This window comes from Bos grunniens, chromosome 17 (genome assembly GCF_055505025.1).
Source record: "Bos grunniens cultivar Pamir isolate PY7600 chromosome 17, Bosgru_T2T1.0, whole genome shotgun sequence".
NCBI classification, from domain to species: Eukaryota; Metazoa; Chordata; class Mammalia; order Artiodactyla; family Bovidae; genus Bos; species Bos grunniens.
Window position 1 is genome coordinate 57,956,368 of NC_141181.1, and position 21,022 is coordinate 57,977,389.

Below are 21,022 nucleotides of genomic sequence, written 5' to 3' on the forward strand. Positions count from 1 at the left end.
TTGGGAACTGTGGGCCATTTGATGTGACTATGGCAGTCGTTGTGGGAATGAGAAGAGGAAGTGATGCGAGCCCAGGTCCAGCCTGAATGTGTGCATCATGAACCAACATGTTCATTTAAACGTGCTCTGTCATTTGAGCATGATCTGTATGCCTAGCGGGACACTGTTTTTAGCACAAACCTTTATGCTTTTTAAATAAGGATAATGTTTTTTTTTGCAGAGCATCTGTGGAAACTTCTTTGCCCATCTATGAGTAGAAGTTCAAAGAAGAGAGTCTTGCTAGGATGGATAGATGCCTGACTTTCATTTCCCCTTATCCCTCTACTGACACGGTCACTGACTTCCTCTGAAAACCTCCTGTACCCTCTTTGACTGTGTGGTAGCTTCACAGCCCAGCCACATAAACCTTAGCCCACATGTCACTGCCTTATTTCTCCTTACATTAACAAGTCTGTTGCCAGGAACATGTAATTACCATTAGGTAAATTAGGATGGAGCAAGAAGGCTGGCCTCCTGATACCTTACTATTAAAATCAGATCAGAATTACCTCCAAGGTGGTCTTGCGTGGAAGGTGGCTGGAATGAACTAGAGCATGACCTTGCCTGGAATAGGACTTTGTCCAGGGCATGTTTGTAGTTGCTTGATCCACAAGAGCCTCAGGGGGTGACAACCTACCTGTCCTTCAGTAGATGGTTGATCAAATAAACTGGGTACATCCATATCATGAAATATCACTCAGCAATAAAAAGGAACAATCCATTGTTGCATGCAGTAACTTGAGTGAATCTCCAGAGAACCGTTCTGAGTGAAAAAAAAGCCAATCCAAAAAGATTACGTACTGTATGGTTCAATTTATAGAACATTCTTGAAATGACATTATAGCAATGAAGACTAGATTAGTGGTGCCAGGGAGAAAAGATGGGAGGGAGGGGTTGTGAGGAGAGAGAAGGAAATGGGTGTAGTTAGAACAGGACAGCATGAGGGATCCTTCTGGTAATGGAAATGTTCTGTATCTCGACTGTATCAATTCAGTGTCTGGCTTGTCGTTTTATTGTACCCTAGTTTTGCAAGATGTTATCATTGGAAAAAACTAAATAAGAATGCATTGTTGTTGTTCAGTCTCTAAGTCACGTCTGGCTCTTTGCGACTGCGAGAACTGCAGCACACCAGGCCTCCCTGTCCTTCACTACCTCCCAGAATTTGCTCAAACACACGTCCATTGAGTCAGTGATGCCATCCAACCTTCTCATCCTCTGTTGCCCCCTTCTCCTCCTACCCTCAATCTTTCCCAGCATCAGGATCTTTTCCAGTGAGTTAGCTCTTCCCATCAGGTGGCCAAAGTATTGGAGCTTCAGCATCAGTCCTTCCAATGAATAGTCAGGGTTGATTTCCTTTAGGACTGATTGATCTCCTTGCAGTCCAAGTGACTCAGGTCTTCTCCAGCACCACAGTTGGAAAGCATCAATTTTTCATCACTCAGCTTTCTCTATGGTCCAACTCTCACATCCATATATAACTACTGGAAAAAGCACAGCTTTGACCGGGATCCCTTAAAACAGCATATGAAACTGCAGCTATCTCAAATTGAAAGCTTAATTGCAAAAATAAAGGCTGTCACAAATATAATTGCTTCCATTTATTGATAACAAAATGCCTTATCCCAGTGCTAGGGATTTAGGTACATACATCACCTTAAACTTCACAACAGAGCCGCACAGTGGGTGTTCTCAGCCCACGTGAAGGACGAGGAGAGACTGAAGCTCGCAGTGGGGAAGTCACTGATGTGGAGGCAGTATGACCTCATGGGAGTGGAATGACCTCTGGGAAGCGGGCATGCACAACCCGGTCGAGCACCCACTGGGCCTTCAGATGAGGAATGTCTGTTCCCCACCCTCCACCCTTCTATGCTCGTTGGTATTTGCTATACAGACTCTGGAGTTTGGCAGGTAAACACACCTGTTGACAAAATCAGATCACACGAAACCATCCTTGGGTACCTGGAGCCATGCTGAGTGGTGGAGCTCTGAGTGATTCAGGGACCAAATTATCCATGTGCTGTGAGTGAACAGATTAAGGTACCCCTGAGAATGCTTAGCTCTGCCAACTTTGAGAGGCAGGAACCTCTTTCCTGGGATGCTGAGGTTTGCTAGTATTTATTCCCATTTTACAGAGGGCAAAACTGAGGAATGGTGAGGTTAGGCATTTTGTTCAGGATGCATGGGGAACAGGTGGCTGTGTTTCCCTTTTCTTCACTTGGAATTCTGCTCTTATTACTTTCCTGGAGCTGCAGAAACAAATTACTGCAAACTGGGTAGCTGAGACAAAAGCCATTTGCTCTCTCACAGTCTGGGGTCCAGGAGCCTGAGGTCAAGGTGTCAAGCGGGGTCGGCTCCTTAGGAAAACTCCAAGGGAGGATCCATTCCATACCCCTCTCCTGACCTTTGGTGGCTCCGGCAGTCCTTGGCACTTCTTGGCTTCTAGAAGCATCAGTCCCCATCCACCCATCTTCACAGCACCATTTCCTCTGTGTGTCTTTCCTTTCCTGTTTCTCATAAAGACACTTGACATGGGATTTTATGAACCCCACCCCAAATCCAGGATGGTCCCATCACAATTAGGTCAATTACTACGATTCTGAGTAGACGTGTCTTGGAGGGGAGACAGTATTCAGCCCACTGCATGGCTACTGGCCCCACCCTGGCCAGCGCCATTCTGGGGATGTGCACACAGATTCTGTCTTCATCTTGGCCAGAGGAGGCTGTGCTGATTCCAACTGAGATGCGAGCAAAGATGCTGCAGGCTGGCTCTCACACTCTCTCCTGAGCTGTCAGGCTGTTGATTCTTTAATAAAACACTCGGGAGGAGAGGCGTTAGGACGGGAAGAGCTCTCTGGGCACCTTGGCATGGGACTTTCCAAAATCAAAGAGGCCTGAGGAGTGTGGCTATCGCCCGCCTGGCTTTCATTGCGTGGTAACCTTCCAGCCCAGGCTCCAGGCAGTGGGCAGGAACTTGACTCGAGCGACTGCCTTCCACAGCTGGATGCAACCTGGTGGGGTGGGGGAGGCAGGTGGGATTCTGCCGGGGGTTGTCTGGTGATTGAGGAAAACAGAGGAGGCACTGAGGATGCAGAGGTGGTGGTCTTCCCTGGCAGCTCAGCCTCACTGCTGCAGTGTCTCCGCCTGCCCCTGCCCCCACCCCGCCCTGTTTTCTTTCTTCAGGACCACATCCCTGTTCCTTACCAGCCGGACTCCAGCAGCAACCCCTCGTCCACGACATCCTCCACGCCCTCCTCGCCAGCACCCCCGCTCCCGCCCAGCGCCACGCCGCCTTCTCCCCTACACCCTTCTCCACAGTGCACAAGGCAACAGAAGAATCTCAGCCTGCCAGGTACCTCCTGCGCGTGGGAGGTCATGGGGTGAGCAGTCGGGCTCGTGCCAGGGCCGTGTCCAGGCCAGTCCTCGTGAAAGGTGTTGAGTTGGCAGCGAATGGATTAAGCCTTACCATATGCAGGGCAACTGCTGCATAGTCCCTTATGTGATCTTTAGAGCAGTCACAAGGTAAGTAGGATCAGCTCCATTTTACAGATGAGAAAACCGAGGCTCAGAAGGTAAGGAGACTCTCAGAGACTCTTTTTTTTTGGGAAGCAGCAGCCCAGGGTCTCTACCTAAGTCTGAGTCACAGGGGGAGCCATCTGCTCTGGAGCTGGACATTGCCTTAAGTGCAAAATCCCTGGTGGGCCGGTGGCTAAGACTCCATACTCCCAATGCAGGGAGCCTGGGTTCAAATGCTGGTCAGGAAACTGGATTCCACATGCTGCAAATAAGTGTTTGCACACTGAAAGCTAATGAGCCCGCATGCCCCAATGAAGAGTGAAGATCTAAGAAGAGCTCAGACCTAGTGCTGCCAAAAAAAAGAAGAGCTAAATCAGTTGAAACTGGCAACGGGATCCTGTGCTAAGGATCTCAGGGCCCACACACCTGAGCAGGGCTGCATCCTGAGTCTGCGCAGACATCAAGACAGGACTCCGAAAGAGTGAGCTGGCGTCCAGGAGTCAATAGCCAGCTCTCTCATGCCCCTGCCCTGTGACCTCTGGCTTCAGTTTTCACACCTCTGAAGGGATGCCGGTGGACAAGAGGACCCCAAAGGGTCTTCCAGCTCACAAACTCCAGGCCACTCCGCCGCTGACCTGAGACCATGTGCTGGGCTATGAGACAATGGAGAAGCCCTCGTGTGGTGTTCTGGCTTCTTGGACTTACGAAAGGGATCTTTCTCAGCTCTCAGGTGAGACAGACCTGAGTGTCTTCCCACCCCTTCCAGGGCTCAGCCCAGCCCACCTCCTGTTCTCCGACCTCAAGGACACTTCCAGCTCAGCCATATTTGTGGCACCATAGCTGACTTCAAGACGGAGGCTGGCGGGATGAGGTCTGGTTTGACGAGTTGGGAGCAAAGTCTAGCTCTATGTTGTTCAATATGGTACAGACTAGTCACACGTGCCTATTTAAATTTAAATGAACTAAAAATAAATACAAATAAAATTTTAATTCCTTGGTCACGCTTGCCACATTCCAAGTGCTTGGGAGCCACTAGTGGCTGGTGGCCACCATGTTGGGCAGCACAGGTGTAGACCACTTCCCACCGTTGCAGGAAGTTCCACTGGACAGTGCTGGTCTAGGGGTTGGTTTCCTCTTGAGCCAGAGAGCTTCCTCACAGGGGGAAAGAAAAAACCCCAGGTCCTCAGTAACAGGTCACATCTCCAAGCCTACCCAGCCACGAGAGGATATCTGGGAAACAAATGAAGACTCAGCCCCACGTTTAGGCAACACCCAGATACACCCACCCATTGAGCATAAGCTGCTCATGTCACCTGCCCACACCGCTTTGATCTGGGCTGCATCCGAAGGGATAGAGTGCGTCTTAAAGACTTGCATCATGAGGAATTTTTCTGGTTAAGTCCAATCCCGAGGCAGCCTCGTACCTGTGGTGTGAGGGCCTCTCACCTGGCAGCCAACAAGGACCATAACGGGAATCATCAGTTGGAACCGTCTCAGTAAGTGCCTCCGAGTCAACCAGGCAACAGTGCCCAGTGTTTCCGTAGACCGAGGGTTCCCACCAGCACCCCCAGCCATTTCCACTTCCTTGGAAGGAGGCGAATGGGAAAAAAGCCCTTTGACACCCCCTTTACCCCTTAGACCCCTCCCCCCTCAATCTCATCGGGGAAGTCTGGATGCTTTTCTAGAGCTGTTCCACCCCTCACCCAAGATACTCACTTCAGGGCTATTTGCCTTGTAACCATTGCTGCTTGTTTACAGACACAGAGCTGGCAAAGGATGTCTTAAGGGGGAACCGTGCATCAAAACACCAGCACTCTTTTATCTCTAGGACACTCTGCTGGCATCTTGAGTCGCCAGGGGTGATCCTTATTTCCTTCATCCTGTCAGTCAGAGCCCTGGGGAGGGGTCTTGACCAAATTACTATGCCAGCCTGCCAGCGGGTCTGCATCTACTCCGTGGCTGGTCCCAATAGTGCCCTGACCCTCTTTGGGGAGTGGACTAACGGGTCCTCTGGATGAAGGCGCTTTAGAACAGCAGTTAAAACAGTGTGAACTCTGGAACTAGGCTGCTTGGGTTCAAATCCCAGCTCCATCACTTAATATCTATGTGCTGTTGAGCAAACTACTGACCTCTCTGTGCCCCTGTTTCCTCATCTGTGCAATGGGGATAATAATAGTACCTACTTTGTAGAACCCTCAAAGGGCTCAACATTACCATACATGTGCAAAACTTAGCAGAGCACCGGTCTCATCCGAGAGCTAACCGAAGGTGAGCTGCTTTCATCACTATTAGATTAAACACAGGATTAGCAAGTTACTGTGGCTACCACTGCTAAGTATTATGCCCTAACCAGAATTGTGGAAATAAAGATGAGGTCCCCAGATACCCTGAAATTGGGAGTAGGAATTAAAATTAAACTTTTAGGGGAGGTAATTTGGCATTGTCAGTGTTTCAAATGTACATTCCCTTGACCAGCAGTATCACTTCTAAGAATTTATACACAGAAGCGTTTGCACAGGGATCTATAACGATTTTTTTTGGCAGCAGTGAAAAATCTGGACTCAACCCAAATGCCCATCAGGAGGGGAGTGTTTGAATACACTGTACTATATCTGTAAAACCAAATACTCAGCCGCCCTTGAAAAGAATGGGGTAGCTCTTTGTAAATATCCTGGACATGGGAAGAAATCCATAATATCTTTTTAAGTGGAAAATACGTGATTTGCAAAAGCACTGGTATAATAGCATCCTATTTGTTGTAAAATGATTTAATGTATTTATATGTATATATTTATACCTGTGTGTGTGTGTGTATGTGTTTGTATATGCAGACAATTGTCTGCGAGACTTCATGGCAGGTGTTCTTTCTAAGAAGAGGAATTTTATTTTATGCACTTCTGTAGTGTATATAATAGCAAGAAACATGCATCCGTTTTATAACTGAATAAAAACAATAAAATGCAGTGTTGACATAGAAAACAAAATAGGACGCTTGCCTGGTGGCTCAGAGGTAAAAGCGTCTGCCTGCAATGCGGGAAACCTGGGTTCAGTCCCTGGGTTGGGAAGATCCCCTGGAGAAGGAAATGGCAACCCACTCCAGTATTCTTGCCTGGAGAATCCCATGGACAGAGGAGCCTGGTGGGCTACACTTCACGGGGTTGCAAAGAGTCGGACTTGACTTCACTTTCACTTTCACCCTCTAGAAGGACAGCCAGACCTTCCCCCACCCCTGCTGCCTGCCTTAGGCAGTTTTGGCGAAATTCCTCCAGGGTGACAGGCATCTATTCTGTTCATACAAGGCCCCGGTCACCTGTTACATACTCCAGACTGAGTCTCTGTTGATGGGAAAGGAGCTTTGGCTCTGGTTTCCTGCCAGATGTTGAGTTTTCTGAAGATAATTCAAGCTAACACCTAGGTATAACAATGCCCCTGGCACTGGTTACTCTAGAACATTCTTTTCAAAAAGAGGCCGTGTGGTTAACAGGCATTTGGCTTAACTGTTAACCTCAGGGCCCGTGAAGGACACCCTTCACAGATCTGGGATTGTGCTCTGCTGGTTGGGTGGACCCCCTTGCTCTTTGCCACTCCCTTCAGAATCCTGGTACCATGTTGAACGTGGCACAGTGAAGGGTGGAGGGCTTTGTTTGGATCCCAGATTTGCCCTCTCCCACCTCTGTGGCCTTGACTATGGCACTGACTCTGTTTAGGCCTCAGTTTCTCATCTGTAAAATGGGTCTGACCTGCCCGTTTGTATGATAGTTGCTGTGGGAAGGTACATGAAGGGACTTTGTAAGGGACTGTTGTATGGGTTCCTCAGACTAAAGTGTTCAAACGCCTTCCTCCTTTGGAGTAACCTGGTGCCGTGTTTACTGTCTCCTCCACCAGAAAGTCAGCTCCATGACACTAGGAAACTCATCTGCGTCACCTGCCACTCTACACCCAAAGCCCAGCCCAGTGCCGACTGCTGAAGGCACTAATTAAATGTTTGTTGAGTGAATGAATGACTGAACACGTGACTTGAGGCTCGTTTACCTCCCAGAACTGCAGGGTCTTTTTCTTTAAACTGTCTCTGGCCTGGCATTCCACCCATTCATTTCTTTAACGGATGTTTATTGAGCATCCGCTATATACCAGGTGCTGTTTGAGGCACTGGGTAAGGAGCAAGGTACACATCAGATGTGCCCTGTATGAGTTCACTGTTGCCGCTGTAACAAATTGCCATGAGCTTAGTGGCTCCAAGCAGCAGAAGTTTACAACTCTACAGTTAAGGAGTCAGAAGTCCCAAATCAGTTTCCCTGGGCTCAATATCAAGGTGTCTGCAGAGCTGGTTCCTTTAGGAGGTTCTGGGAAAGAATCCATTCCCTTGCCTTTTCCTAGCTTCTGAAGGGCCGCCTGCGTGCCTTTGCTCATGGCCCTGCATCTGTCCAACCTCCGCTTCCGTTGTCACATCTCCTCTTCTGATCCTCTGACTTGGATCCTCCTGCCTCCCTCTCATAAGGACCCTTGTGATTATACTCAAGGTTCACCCAGAGAATCCAGAATAATCCTCTCATCTCAGGATCCTCAACTTAACATATGCAGAGTCCCCTTGGTCATGTGAGGTAACATATTCCTGGGTTCCTAAGACTAGGATGTGGCCGTCTTGGGAATGGAGTTGGGGGAGAAGGGCCTTGTTCTGCCTGTCACAGTCTCTGCCCTCATTGAGTTTATAGCTTAGTGGAAGAGACAGGTGTTAGTCTAGCAAACAGACACACGAAAATAGGATTATAAATTGTGGTGAGTGCTGTGAGGAGAGAACAGTGCTATGAGCAAAGTCAAGAGGCTGAAATGTCAGAGGCAGCTTAAGGCAGGAGGGAGGTTGTTCAGGCAGACAGAGGGGAGCACATGTAAAGGCCCTGTTACCAGAAAGAGCTGGAAACATGTGACTGATGGCTCAGAGTGCCCATAACCAAGGCACCAGGCAAGGCTCAGAGCTGCAGGGCTGAGGCCTGGTGGGGCCTTGCAGGGAATTGCATGGTTTAGGCAGGGGATGATTTGATCTTTCCACCTTCCTTCTAGATCCTTTCTTTCAGATGGCCACTGAGGCTGCTCTCTGAGGAGTCCATAAGGAGGGAATGTGGCCTTGAGAGTGGAAGAGCCTTGAAAGTGGCCTGTTTGTCTCTCTGACCTCTGGTCACCTGCAACCTCTCAGTTCCCGAACTCTCTTTGGTACCAGACAGCCAGGAGCCACTCAGAGTCATCAGCTGCCTCTCTGACCTGCTTCTCTCTGGTGTCTGTCATCAGCAAGATCAGGCGGGGCTCACAGCACCCTTCCCCTCCTCCTCTGCCCAAGACTCTCTCCCTGTCAGTCATCAGGAACGAGTTGTCCTCAGGCCACGGAAGGGTCCTGGCAGGAGTCCGAGGCTGTGTGTGGAGGCATTTGCCGGGCGTCCCATTGCTGGACCCCTGTCCCTTCTCAGAGTGACACCCATTCTGCATCACCAGCCCCGCCTCTTTAAAAGAATGTTTAACTGCCAGCTAAGCTTTTCTGCAGACACTGGATCCCCAGTTCCAGTTCGGGAGGGAAGAGATAAGCTAAGTCTCTTGAGAATCCCAGGTAGTTTTTCTTTTTAAATTTTAGTCCTTGTTGACTAATAAAATGTCCAAATGCAAAAAAAAAAAAAAAAAAAACAAACACCTAAGTTATCTAATGGGAAAAGGGTCCCTGATATCATGGAGGTCAGATTTCTTTTAAAGCTGTGTTCTGTAACCTTGAATGAGTTGCTGCCCAAACTGGGTACTTTGTTTTCCAGAATCAAAAAATGCATCCATTTGGGTTCCAGCTAGCTAAGATATTTGGGGGATTGCTGTGCTAAAAGAGACTTGAGTAATTCAACAAACATGAGCAGTTCACTGACTGGGTGCAAGGCTCCAAGCCAGGTGCTTGGATCCTGAATACCAGAAGTTGCTGTCCATTCTGGGATGGGGGTAAGCTTTATAAACCAGTTCCACCCTCAGGGCCAGCTCATGACTGAGTTGTTTGAAACTCTGTCTATGAATTATAAAGCATTCTGTCTGTTAGTTAAGAGAACTTAGAAAGATACCAGCTTATGTTGAGATCTTTAATCCATTTTGAGTTTATTTTTGTATATGGTGTTAGAAAGTGTTCTAGTTTCATTCTTTTACAAGTGGTTGACCAGATTTCCCAGCACCACTTGTTAAAGAGATTGTCTTTAAGACCAGAAACTATAAAACTCCTAGAGGAGAACATAGGCAAAACACTCTCTGACATACATCACAGCAGGATCCTCTATGACCCACCTCCCAGAATATTGGAAATAAAAGCAAAAATAAACAAATGGGACCTAATTAAACTTAAAAGCTTCTGCACATCAAAGGAAACTATTAGCAAGGTGAAAAGACAGCCTTCAGAATGGGAGAAAATAATAGCAAATGAAGCAACCGACAAACAACTAATCTCAAAAATATACAAGCAACTCCTCCAGCTCAACTCCAGAAAAATAAATGACCCAATCAAAAAATGGGCCAAAGATCTAAATAGACATTTCTCCAAAGAAGACATACAGATGGCTAACAAACATTTGAAAAGATGCTCAACATCACTCTTTATCAGAGAAATGCAAATCAAAACCACTATGAGGTACCATTTCACACCAGTCAGAATGGCTGCGATCCAAAAGTCTACAAATAATAAATGCTGGAGAGGGTGTGGAGAAAAGGGAACCCTCTTACACTGTTGGTGGGAATGCAAACTAGTACAGCCACTATGGAGAACAGTGTGGAGATTCCTTAAAAAACTGGAAATAGAACTGCCTTATGATCCAGCAATCCCACTGCTGGGCATACACACTGAGGAAACCAGAAGGGAAAGAGACATGTGTACCCCAATGTTCATCGCAGCACTGTTTATAATAGCCAGGACATGGAAGCAACCTAGATGTCCATCAGCAGATGAATGGATAAGAAAGCTGTGGTACATATACACAATGGAATATTACTCAGCCATTAAAAAGAATACATTTGAATCAGTTCTAATGAGGTGGACGAAACTGGAGCCTATTATACAGAGTGAAGTAAGCCAGAAGGAAAAACATAAATACAGTATACTAACGCATATATATGGAATTTAGAAAGATGGTAACGATAACCCTGTATACGAGACAGCAAAAGAGACACTGATGTATAGAACAGTCTTATGGACTCTGTGGGAGAGGGTGGGAAGATTTGGGAGAATGGCATTGAAACATGTGAAATGTCATGTATGAAATGAGATGCCAGTCCAGGTTCAGTGCACGATGCTGGATGCTTGGGGCTGGTGCGCTGGGAGGGCCCAGGGGGATGGTATGGGGAGGTTGGGAGGGAGGAGGGTTCAGGATGGGGAGCATGTGTATATCTGAAATTAAAAATTATAAAAAAAAAAAAAATAAGCAGGGTGACAACATACAGCCTTGACATACTCCTTTCCCAATTTGGAAACAGTGTGTTGTTCCATGTCCAGTTCTGTTGCTCCTTGACCTGCATACAGATTTCTCAGGAGGCAGGTCAGGTGGTCTGGTATTCCCATCTTTTGAAGAATTTTCCACAGTCTGTTGTGATCCACACAGTCAAAGGTTTTGGCATATTCAATAAAGCAGAAGTAGATGTGTGAAAAAAAAAAAAATAGAAAGATACCAGCTTATGCATTGCCGTTAACCCTGATTCTGCATCATCCCTGAGCTCTCATCTCATGTAATGATGAGCCCTATGTAGGATAGATTATTATTGGTCCCCATTACACATATCTGGAAACTGAGACTTGGAGAGAGATGCCCAAACTTTCACAGGCAATCAAAGGAGGAACACGGATTCAACCCTACAGGATCGGCTTCTGGACTCCAGGTTTGGAGCCACTGTACTGATTTCTTGGTGAGCCAGCTTGTCCCTGAATGGATAAAACTGTTTCTGGAAGTGTATCCACCAGCTCAGACTCATATCTGAGCCCATCCCTGCTCACTGCCTTTACTTGAGGATATAAAACTCTGTGTGACTTGTCCCCTGCCCCTGTCCCCTTGTCCCCTGCCCTGCCCTCTTGGCCCCCGATCCAGGTTCTCCACCCCACTGGAGCAGTGATAACACTGGAAACCTTGGGGATGTCCAGAACAACTGGCCTCCAGTACACAGACGGAAAGTAAAATGAATTCTAGGAAAATCAGCAGTGAATCTGAGGAATTTTCTTTTATATTATCTTTCTTTAGATACAGAAATTAATTTGTGCCTTTGCTAGGCAGAATAATGGTCTGATCCTGGGTCCTGTGAATACGTTACTTTACACAGCTAAAGGAACTTTGCAGCTGTTACTGAATTAAGAATCTTGAAGTGGAAAGATTACCCTGGATTGTCTGGGTGGATTCTAAACACAGTCATGAGGATCTTTTATAAGAGGGAGACAAGGCGATCAAAGACAGTAGAAGTTGACGTCAGGATGGAAGCAGCGACTGTGGTGATGAGGGCGTGAGCCAAGAAATGGAGGTAGATTCTCCAGCTGGAAAAGGCAAGGATAAAATTCTCCTTTGGAGCCTCCAGAAGGAACAAGCCGCCTATGACTGTTTTCAGGCTTCTGACCTTCAGAACTCTATGAGGATAAATTTGTGTTAAGCCATCTAATTTATGATAATTTGTTACAGCAGCAACAAACTCTGGCAGCCCCAAAGAAAACCAATACAATGCTCAGTGCAGAAACTTAGAAAAACATGGGAAACACATAGAGGAAACACATAGACCACCTTCATCCAGTGCTCCTGGCCCCATCCCCATCTGGCAGTCCCAAATCTGATCTCTGTTTCTGTGAGTTTGATTTTTTTTTTTAGATTCTGTATATAAGTGAGATTGTACTGTTTATCTTCCCCATCGGATTTATTTTACTTAGCATGGTACCCTCGAGGCCCATCCCTTTTGTCACAAACAGCATTTATCACGGCTGAATAGTATTCAATTGTGTATGTATGTATGTGTGTGTGTGTGTGTGTATACACACACGTTTTCTTTATCCATTTGTCTATCGATGGGCACTTAGGTTATTTCCATAACTTTGGATGCTGATTTCTTTTCCTTCAGATACATACCCAGAAGTGCGATTACTGGATCATCTGGTAGTTCTAATTTTTACTTTTTTAGGAGCCGCCCACTGTTTTCCACAGTGGGTGCACCAATTTACATTCCCACTAAGGGTGCACAAGGGTTTCCTTTCCTTTACATCTTTACCAATATTTGTCATTTTCTTGTCTTTTTTGATAATAGGCATCCTAACTGTGAGGTGATACGTTATTGTGATCATAAAGGATTTTCTTAAGCCACTATAATCACTCTGCCAGAAGGGAGAAAATTAATGTGTTAGATTGTGGGTTTAGAGGCTTTTTCTCTCTACGTGTGTGTCTTTATGCATTTAACAAAGATGAGATGGTGCTCAGGATGGCTCTCCAAGGTGGGGTCCTCTGTCTTTAGGGAGTTTCAATGGGAGGGTTGGCTTGAATGTTTCTGGATTCTTTATACATGTTCTCAGTCCCTTAGAATTCGGGGTGTCTGCAGAAGTCTGGAAACTGTCAGGGGTGGGCAGAGGACCACAGGGTGGCTACAGGAGCCCTATTTGTTACCTGAAGGGCCAACTCTGGGGCGGCACTCACTGTGGTATTTTCTTTCTTTTGCAAGCGTCCCACTACTACAAATACAGGCAGCAGTTCATCTTCCCAGGTGAGTTTCCTGTGAGCTCAGTTTCTTCCAAGCGAGCCCACTGAGGCATGGCAGCTGCTGTGAGGGAACAGCGGCAAGTGTTGCCAGGGTAGATGAGCCCAAAGAGGATCAGGTGGAACCACCCAGACAACAGGCTAGCAACTGGCTGTGGAGGCGGAGGGTAAAAAGGATGGGGAGTCCAAGGACTCAGTGGCACCGATGAGGTCCCAAAGCACAAATGGAAAGGCCTGAGTGGGTGGTCTGCAGTGCAAGGATGGGCAAGGGTGGGGAGAGGTCCAGAACCCCATGGTGGGGGAGAGATGGCCAAAGGGGCTGGAATCGGGCATGGGAGACATGAAACCAAGAGGCCTCATCATCCCAAAGGGGACTCAGGAGTGAGGAGGACCCAGAGATGATGCTTCAGTGAGTGCTTCAGGCCAGAGGCTTGGGGGCTCCGGCAGCCCCATAGGTGCCGATGGGGAGTTTTGTTCAGGATGTCATCTTGACTACTCATGCATCTCAGCAGGTAAATTCAAGTGGCCAGGGAAAGAAGAGAGGGAATTGGGCAGCCAGGGACTCCTGATCTGTTGAGAAGTTTCCAGCCGCCGGCATCTCCCAGGAATCAGGCTTTTGAGGGAGCTCGTGGACCCCTTGTCTGGTTTCTGACTGTCCAATCTTTGGCTCTCAGATGTGGTGCCGGTGCCGGAGACGCCGACGCGGGCACCCCAGGTCATCCTGCACCCAGTGACCTCAAATCCAATGTAAGTGGGACAGAGACCTCTCCCCCTGCCCTGGCCTTTCAGTTTGCTCAGGATCCCTGTCTTCTTTCTTCCTCTTCCTGGAATTGATGGGGTGGGAGGCAGGGTTGAGGGGAAAGCCTGAGGGGGCCATAGAGACAAGGGAATAACTTGGGCAAAGAGAGGAGAGAATATGACAGCCCAGGCCGAGATGGACAGTGCTAGTCCCCCTGAGCCACTTCTGCCTTGTGTCTCTGGTCTTGCCAATCAAGTGTGACTTCCAGGGGCCAGACCATTTCCTTCAGATCCCCAGACCCTCCTGTGATCAGAAAGACAACTTCCCCCAGGCAATAGCTAAACCTTAATGGAAGGGCAGTTATTCTATATCATTATCCCCTGTTTAAAGAGGAAAATTTAGGTTTATACTAGAGATCAGTAACTTACAGCCAATCGGACAGACCCATGTTTTTGTAAATAAAGTTTTATTGGAACACAGCCATGCCCATTTATTCACAACATGCTATCTATGGCAGCATTCGGACTACAACAACAGAGATAGTCGTTCCAATAGAGACCGCTGTGTGGCCAGCAGACTCTAAAATATTTACTATCTGGCCCAGCAAATTTGCCAATCCCTGGTTTCTAACATTACAAAAATAAAACAAGCTTATTTTGTGAAATTTAAACTATTCTATAAAAAAAGAAAAAGAATAATTTATAATTGCACCACTCTTAGAAGTATGCTCTATTCATATTTTACATACTTGTGATCTAAACTGTGCAATTTCCATCCTGCTCTGTTTATCCCTTAATGCTATAACATCATATTTTTCATACTATTCCAGACTCTTCATACACATTGATTTTAAAATACCATATTGATGTGGAATGATTTCCTTAACCGTTTCTCCACTGCTGGATCTTACATCTTCCCATATTTCACTGTTATAAACAGTTCTGCAGTGAACATCTTTGTGTGTGATGTCTTTAGCATCCTTAGGATACAAGCCCTCTTTCTAGGCACTCTATTGCCCATGCAGCCAAAGTGAAATCACTTTCCATAACTTCTTTGGTTGTGACCCAAGTCCAGGGCATGCTAAAGACCCAACTTTGGTTTGACATCTTTTCAAACTCACATTTTTGCCTACCTGATTTTTCTCCCGGCTCCCGCAGCTGCTCCATCCTTTCTGACCCATGTTACCCACTTTGTTAAAGACCCAAATGGTACATTTGCTGGGGGGATATTGTGCTGACATCTAGCTCCAGATCGTTTCTCTGCAGCACATAAACCAATTCCACAATTTGTGCAAGATGAACTCCAGGTTATTAACTGAGAGTCAGGGAGTGCCAGTGAAAAACGAAGTCAATAAGTGCCCACGATCTGCTTAAATGTGCGTGGAGTGATGGGAACTGACTCTTTGCAGCAGGGAAATCATTTAATAGCCCTGGCTGCTGTAATCACGCCTGATGCAAGCCGAGGAGGGCAGCCCGTTCTGTTGGGCGTGAGGAGGGACTCCAGCTGCATTGTTCCATCTCCCCCGGGGCATCAGATTTCCAGCGTGTGGTTTCTGCCTTTCGAAGCTGTACTATAAATTATTGGTTAATAGGACGGCAAATGCTACTTCTTTCTTCTTCTTTGAGCTCTTACAATCTTTCAGACTCCCTCTCACCAGGAGTCTCTCCAGCAAGTGGATTGACCCTGTCTGCAGGGTTGGTAGCTTCCTGGTGCGGTCTGAAGGTCAGAATAGGGGAGCCCCCCTCAAATAAGGAGATGGGTTGGGAGAATCTGCTAAGCTTCCACTGGAGAAATAGGAAGGGGCCATGGTGGCCATTGTGATCCTTTTCTCCCACCAGTTCCAGTTCACTCCGGAAATATCCTCTACCTTAAAAACCCACTCCCCCCACCAAATTCTTTAACACACACTGTGCGTTGCATTTCCCTCACGTATCCTGTGCTCCAACACGCCCACACATCCCCTGCATGTGCACCCAACTCACATGCACACAGAACAAACCCCTGCACAGAGCACATCCCATGATACCCACACAGTCCTCAGTGGACACTTAGCACTCACGGTGTGTGTGCCCCCAGCTCCCATACCCTGCTTGTTCCCGTACTCAGAACACAACTGCAGCTCAGGAGCTCAAGAATGCATGGGATACACACACGCATGCACACACTCGCACAAACACCTGTGTCTTCCAGTCCAATACAATCTGTCTCCTCCTCATTCTCACCCACATATCTCCACTGAACGTGATTGGCAAGGTCCAATTCAAAACACTGCGAACTTTCAAATTCATCCAGTAATCGTCTCTCTTGGGCATTTCCATCACCATCCATTTATTCAGTTCATACCTAACTTTTGACCCTTGTTACTCATAGCCTTTCTGCACTAGTAATATAAATATTCCTTAAGGTCAGGAAGCCATGTCAGTCTCAATGCTGTATCCCTCTAAGGGTCTGGCACTGTTCCTGACTCTTAATTCTAATCAAATGGGTGAATGAATGAATGAGCAAAAACAGCCAAAGAATCCTTCCAAAAGATTCAGAACTGTAGAGATCTGATTAATCCTTTCCTAAGGAACACCTAGAGCTCTGCGGATCCTGCCTGCCATCCATGGCATTTTATAAGGAATTTATAAGGCCAATTTATACAGAAATTGCTAGATTAGGGGAAACCAACAAAGAAAAATGAGCCCTGAGCAGACCAGAAAGTCCATTTAAAACAGTGTCCTTGCGCACCTCTCCTTGGTGGCAAGGTTATGGATTATTTTAGACACAAGCAGTGAAGGGAAATTGGAGAAAAAGGCTTAATGGAGAACTTCACATTTTAAGATGTTTCATACATGGATCAAGTCAATGCATGCACCCATCATTTCACCCAAGGGTCACGTTTATTTTTCTTTCTTTAAAGCTTGGAAGGAAATCCATTACTTCAAATTGAAGTGGAGCCAACCTCGGAGGTGAGAACCAGAGAGCGATGAAGCAAATGAAGCAGCTTTTTCCGGGGGCTGCCTACTTGGCAAAGGCGATTGATGTCTTTGATGACGCAGAGGGCTTGGGGTGGACTGGGGTACAGTGCCCTGCTTGATGGATGTTCTAACTCCAGGACGACTAATGAGCGAGGGGCCCCTCTTGGCGCCAAGCCTAATGGGCCATTAACATGGTGTGCATCACGGAAAAGCTAGTTGTGCAGAAGTTGGCAAGTGATCTGCATTCTTAGTTGGAAATTCAGCTCAGGGCCAGTGAGTACCAAGGGGGATGTGCCCCAATACTTTCTGAAGAATATGTGAGAGGAGGGGACGAGGGCCTCAGGGTCTCTGGCTTAGTAGGGTGTTAAGAATGTTCTGGGGCCTCTTCCCAGCTGCCAGAACTCCTAGAGGAATAAACGAAGTCTTTGGGGTGAGAACTAGAGCCCTGACTCCTCGGCTCTGCTGGTCTGTCCTGAACTGAAGGGAACAGAGTCAGGGTACCCAGAGCAAATCATGTCCTTTTCTAGAATGATCGCAGTAGCTGGAAAGTGACCCTCAAAGAAGCCATATTTCCCATGTCATTTCTCCTGAACATGCCTTTGGGAGTAGCTTGCTCAGGTTTGGGGTTTAGAGAGACTGCACCCGGCCAAGGGGCCTCCTCTGGCCGTCTTGTCAGGCTCCAAGCCCCTGAAAATCACCACCACCTCCCCCTCCAGTACCACCCACACTGGGCTCAGGCCACTGCTGCTTGCCTATTCCAGCTGAAGAAGGCAAGGGACCAGGCCCCCTAGCCTTAGGTGCCCCCAGACACCACGCGGGGAAGGCGGATCCTTAGGCCTGGAGTTTCTCACTGTTGCAGTGGTCACGTCTAAGTGTGCCTGAGTCATGTGGATATGCAGTGAAAATGCAGAGTCCTGGATCTGGCCTGCTGATTTTCTGATTCAGAAAATCTGGCTGGGGCCCAGGAGTCTGTATTTTTTTTCAGCCATCCTGGAAGCTGTTTCATACAGGCAGTCAGGTCTGTGCAAAGAACTCAACAGATCTTTGCCTCACGGAAAACCTCGCACCACCCCCAGGGGCAGATGTCATTAGCCCCACTTTATGATGAGTCAAGGAAGGCCCAGAGAAGTGAAGCACCTTGCCCAAGGTCACACAGCAGCCGGATTCCAGCTCATCCGGTCTGACTGTTAAGCCCATTCTTTCAACCTCTCACTCTTGTATCTCCTGCCCTCCCAGCTGCACAAGAACCCCGGGCCTCCGGCCTATGCCGAGTAGCTCTGACATCTCCTGGTTTCTGCCTCATGAATTCAAATTCCTCCGAGGGAGCGAAGGCCCTCCCTGTTGAGGACTGTCACATGTTATATGAAGGTGTATAGGGTGTCTGTATTTCAGCCTGTTGTCTTTCTTACTCCCACATAAATAACCAGACAAGTCAGAACATCATGGTCTAGTAGGAGGGCATCGAATATTAGGAGTCGAGAGACCTGATTCTTAACCCTTGCTCTGCCTGGCGGCCTGACCAGAGCTAGGCACTTCCCGCAGGGACCAACCATCCCTGTCTGCCGGTTTCCCAAGTGTGAGACTATCTGTCCCCAAACGGGCAAAGTCCTGGGAAACCAGGATAGGTGGTCCCTGCCCCCCAGCATTTCCTATCTCTGAGCTTCAGTTTGATGATCTCCCTTTCAGCCCCTTCACTTCAGCACAATGATAGACAGAACGTACCTGGGCAATTAGAGAGAGACACGTGTACACCAGCCAACAATACACAGTGGGGACCTGGCGGGCAGGCGGGATGCTGATGGGAACTGACCCCTCTCCCGCTCTGGCCGTAGAATGAGGAGGGCCACGACGAGGCCGAGGAGTCGGAGGACGACTTTGAGGAGATGAACCTGTCCCTCCTCTCGGCCCGGAGCTTCCCACGCAAGGCCAGCCAGACCAGCATCTTCCTCCAGGAGTGGGACATCCCCTTCGAGCAGCTGGAAATCGGCGAGCTCATCGGGAAGGGCCGCTTTGGGCAGGTGTACCACGGCCGCTGGCATGGCGAGGTGGCCATCCGGCTAATTGACATTGAGAGGGACAACGAGGACCAGCTCAAGGCCTTCAAGCGGGAGGTGATGGCCTACAGGCAGACGCGGCACGAGAACGTGGTGCTGTTCATGGGCGCCTGCATGAGCCCGCCCCACCTGGCCATCATCACCAGGTCAGTCCTGCCCGGGTTCCCCACCAGGAATACTCCCACCAGGAATATTTGGGAATATTCATTCCCAAAGCTCTGCTTCCGGCAGTGTTGAGCAGCGGGGGTTCTGGTAGATTCAACATTCTGGTGAATAGAGAGTCTGGCTTTACCAATCACAACATCTGTGGTTTGAAGCTTTGAGATTCCAGAAAATGCTATTCGTGCTGTAACTCTGGCTGAGAAGTGCTCTGGAGAGAGCTCCCCGTGGGAAGTCAGAAAAGCTGGTATTGAACCCCCTTGTGCTCCACATTTGTGAAAAAGCATCTTTGAGACTCACTTTCTCCAAATGTAATTGAATGGATTAGACTAACTCAGGTGTCAGCAAACTTTTCCTGTAAAGGACCCAATAGTGTTTTTGGCCTTGCAGGCCATAAGGTTTCTGCAGCAACAGCTCATCTCTGCTACTGTAGTGTGAAAGCAACCTCAGATAAACGATAAGTGGATGTCTGTGGCTGTGTGCCAATAAAGCTTTATTAACACCACCAGGCAATGGGCTGGGTTTGACCTACAGACCCTAGTTTGTTGAACCCGGATCAACATTCTGATGACTTAGTCTGACTTTCATTAAAACAGCAGAGCACATTTGTAGGGCTCCACCATTGTTGTTTTAAATATTCAGGATCCATAGTCTATAGCTGCACAAAAGGGATGGTGAACAGAGAAGTGACATTAGGAACATATCAGATGTTGGGAACTTTTTTAGACTTGCTGTCTCTAACCTCATGCAGTGATGTAGACTCAGTTGAGCAGTTGTGGAACAATCTTTTGATGTGTTTTTAAGCTGAGGCCTTTGCTCTCCTATCACTTAGGACTAGCCACAGCATCAGTGTTCTTGGTGTGGACTGTGATGCCAGGGGTCCATTAGGAATCTTTTCTTTCTTAATCTCAATACAAGCAATAAGATCCCAAGTACACAAGCCTTGCATCTTGGCAAGTGCTGTGGTGGGAGCTGTGGGCTCAGGGAAGATCTGGTATGTCTTTGATCTATTCCCTTGTGATCCATACAAACCCTCTTTGAGTCCATTTGTAAGACCTGGGTGATGGGTAGAAGCTGTGTTATCATCTGTTACCATTGATTATGCAGTGGTGGGTTGACTTGAACTTGTGTGTCAAATGCTAAGTGTTTGCAAAGGATTAGAGATCTAAGGATGGCCCTTCAACCCTTCTTTAAACCAAGGTAGAAATTGGCAGCTCTCACTTCTACACAGGACCAGAAGTGGCTTTCAGATAATCAGCTCAGATCATATTCGGGGGCTGAGCTGCTCTGAGTAGAGGACTGGATCAGTAAGCTTTTCTGAGTAACGAACACCCCCAAACTTTACAGTTTCTCGCTAGTCTGCACACAATTCTTCTGGGCTAAGCCAGGCTCAGTGGCTGGGGTCTTGGATGTGTCTGTGGTCCACTGGCAGGTCAGATTGAGGGCTGGTCAGTCTCGAATGCCCTCACTCACATGTCTGATGGTTGTACACATGTCTGATGGTTGACAGATTGTCAGCTGGGGTGCCTCAGTTCTTTTGCACGTGGCCTCTCACCCACAAAAGGCCAGCTTGGGCTCCTTTCCATGGTGGTCTTGGAGTTCCAAGTGCAGCAAGACAGCAAGAGGTCAAGCCCTGATGGACAGAGGCATTCTCATCTCTGTCTGTGTTGCACTGGCTGATGTCCAGTGGCCACAGCAAGTCACATGGCCAACCTCCATCCAAGGTGTGGAGAACAGACTCTACCTCTGGCTGGGAGGATTTGGAATGCCATTGTTGTAAGAATGTTCATGCCGCGAGAGGGCCAGTGTGTGGTTGTTTTTCCCATCTACCACTGCCAG

The 21,022-nt window shown here is 47.7% G+C and overlaps 1 protein-coding gene across 6 annotated transcripts in view; it reads left to right on the forward strand.

Annotated features, from left to right (window-relative positions):
• The window catches only part of KSR2 (kinase suppressor of ras 2), a 437,805-nt gene that overhangs the window by 357,459 nt on the left and 59,324 nt on the right, over positions 1-21,022 (forward strand). For 4 of the 6 annotated variants that reach the window (XM_086348000.1, XM_086347998.1, XM_086348001.1 and 1 more), the window contains exons 10-14: positions 3,220-3,388; positions 13,237-13,278; positions 13,946-14,018; positions 16,913-16,961; positions 18,803-19,170. In XM_086348000.1, coding sequence (XP_086204126.1) covers positions 3,220-3,388; positions 13,237-13,278; positions 13,946-14,018; positions 16,913-16,961; positions 18,803-19,170 — 701 coding nt within the window. Of the gene's footprint in view, positions 1-220; positions 1,107-3,219; positions 3,389-13,236; positions 13,279-13,945; positions 14,019-16,912; positions 16,962-18,802; positions 19,171-21,022 lie in introns of those variants that run through there. The other 2 variants (XM_086348003.1, XM_086348002.1) reach the window with 1 other exon arrangement.